The 2,500-nt window shown below is 35.8% G+C and overlaps 1 protein-coding gene across 2 annotated transcripts in view; it reads right to left on the reverse strand.

Annotated features, from left to right (window-relative positions):
• The window catches only part of LOC125959800 (UHRF1-binding protein 1-like), a 25,984-nt gene that overhangs the window by 3,644 nt on the left and 19,840 nt on the right, over positions 1-2,500 (reverse strand). For both annotated transcript variants that reach the window (XM_049692742.1, XM_049692743.1), the window contains exon 12: positions 790-810. In XM_049692742.1, coding sequence (XP_049548699.1) covers positions 790-810 — 21 coding nt within the window. The remainder of the gene's footprint in view (positions 1-789; positions 811-2,500) is intronic.

The raw sequence follows: 2,500 nt of genomic DNA on the forward strand, positions 1-2,500 counted from the left end.
AATGGAACATCGGACAGATTGTGTATATACATGAAGCCAACCATGAAGCTATGGGGGCATTTAAGAACATTGTAATAGTGGTAATTGGTTTTTAATCCTCGATTGAAATCTGTAAGAAAGCTTATTCAATGCTAGAACCATATTTAAAGTAAGCAATATATGACCGTACCATCATATAAAGAAAGCCAATGCAAGCAAAGCGCAGGCACTGGCGCATCACAAACTTTAAAATAGTGATATGGTTTTTGTTATTTGTGTTAAGAATGTATAAGACTATGTACAGATGGTGGTGTATTTTATTTAAAGATACATTGGACCTACTCCTTAAACATTCTGAATGCTTTTTTTTGGAAGAGGAATAGCTGCCAAAGGATTGACCGTTTGATTAACTCAAAGGACTCAACAGTATAAGGACTTCAAACAGAACATTAAACGCGATGCGGCTGATCTAACGTTATAAAATAGAATCGAAAAGCTAATTTAAATTTTCTAGAGAGTTTTGGATACTATATCGAGTATAGCTCAACAGTAAACATAAGGCTTATAATACGGTTCTTCTCTTCTCCTCAACTCAACGAAAACTGTACAATCTCCAAGAAAAAAATTGCATATTCGTTTCTGTACAAATCTCTCTCCCAACGGATGAATAGATGCCAAAGAGCACTAAAAGTTACAATTAAAAAAAATCAAAAATCAGGGCGATAAAGTAACGATAAAGTATTGAAATGAAACATAAATCACGTTTTGCAACAGAAACAAAATAAAATCAAAAATCATTTGCATAGATACCTTGTTTTTACGATGACCACCCTTTTCGTGGACCGATTCGGATACACCAAGATAAGCCGCGGTGAAGTCATTTCGGTTTAGCATAACAGGTACGTACGCACGCACATACATACAGGATCACACAGATTCGAGGCAAAAGGATATGTGCATGTAGGCAGAGATTGGCACAAAATAGCACATAGATAACAGAGGATCCAGCATATAATAGGCAATGCACAACGTGAAACAGATAATTTCACGCGATCATTTTACCGTGGACCAGTATCAGGAAGATTATAGGTAACGGCAAACACATATACACCATTCACACCATTCACACAACCACACACAAGAAGGAAAATGTAGTTAAGCAATTCATTAAAGACAAGAGATAACGATGCGGCCAAGTTAAATAGAGTTTGCGTAGTATCGTTAACATGAATTAGACATTAATTCGGTAAACGCAGGGACACAGCACGATCGTATTGAGTCATCCCATCAAGAGAGCAATGCCAAGTAACGATGATGGCGATTGTTTACCGGAAACATCAAAACACATAGATCAAAAACAAGGGAAACACACGGAATACACACGCAATTCAAAATTCGTTGGTCGTAGTCGCGATCGAAGGGATATAAGGCAACAATGTCGGTTAGGTGTATAAAAAGTGAATGTTGTTGAACGAACGAACGGTACATAGAGCGGGAATACACATTTGCGGTGTAATGTTAGTTGGGGGACAGGGATGTTGTATAGAGATTTCAAATTTCAACGTGTCATTGGTTTCGGGTTTCGGGTTTCGGGATCATTGGTGTGATTGCCGTTGCCATTGTTTGATTGAACGAGAAAGATGAGATAGAGAAAGCATGCAAAAAAAGAAAAAAGAAAAGAAAGAGTTCCAACAACATTAACGTTTTGATAGTTTATAATATATAAGAGTATAGATATTTTGATATATATGTGTGTATATAAATATAAATGGATATAAGAATATTTAGTTAAATACATCATATATGGCGTTACCATTCAGTTACTGTTATTAATTTGAAAGACACGATACACGCGATCATAAAGAAGAAATGAAGAAAAATACATATTTTCCTGAATTTAATAAAATAAGCAATTGAAGTGCGCTGTTTTGAGATAGAAAAGCAAAAACGTCTGGTATTGGCGTAAGATTAGTGAATATAAGTGCAGTTAATTTGATCGTTACTTAAAATGCGCATGAAGTAGAGTGTTTAGTTCAGAAAAAGAAACATGCCAAATTCATACTATTCGTTCGATAATCATCTGAAAATAGGATTTATTTTTGTTGAATCCGATAATGGAAAAATAAATAGAAAAAATGAACGAAAACACTTGTTTTGGGGAAACACCCATCACAATATCGTAGTAATGGCGTTATCTCTGGGCGCTATCAGTTCACTGTTGGAAGAGGAAAAGCAACTCAGTCTTGACACACACTGCAATTAGGAAATATTTACAAAAGAGCAATGGTCCAGTATGTGGTCGTCTTGTCGAACGACTGATTAGGCTAAAAAAACAATGTACGGCAGCCAACGACCACATGAGATCGTTTGTCGATAGTATGGCAGTTATGCCTTTCGATAGTTAATAGATAGATAGACACTGAGAACACGAATAAATCAAAGAATATCAATATCATATATCACACCGTATACCGAAGGATTAGAGTATTAGACGGTAAACAGAGAGATCGTAATGCAGATC

Source organism: Anopheles darlingi, chromosome 2, assembly GCF_943734745.1.
Source record: "Anopheles darlingi chromosome 2, idAnoDarlMG_H_01, whole genome shotgun sequence".
In the NCBI taxonomy this organism is placed as follows: domain Eukaryota; kingdom Metazoa; phylum Arthropoda; class Insecta; order Diptera; family Culicidae; genus Anopheles; species Anopheles darlingi.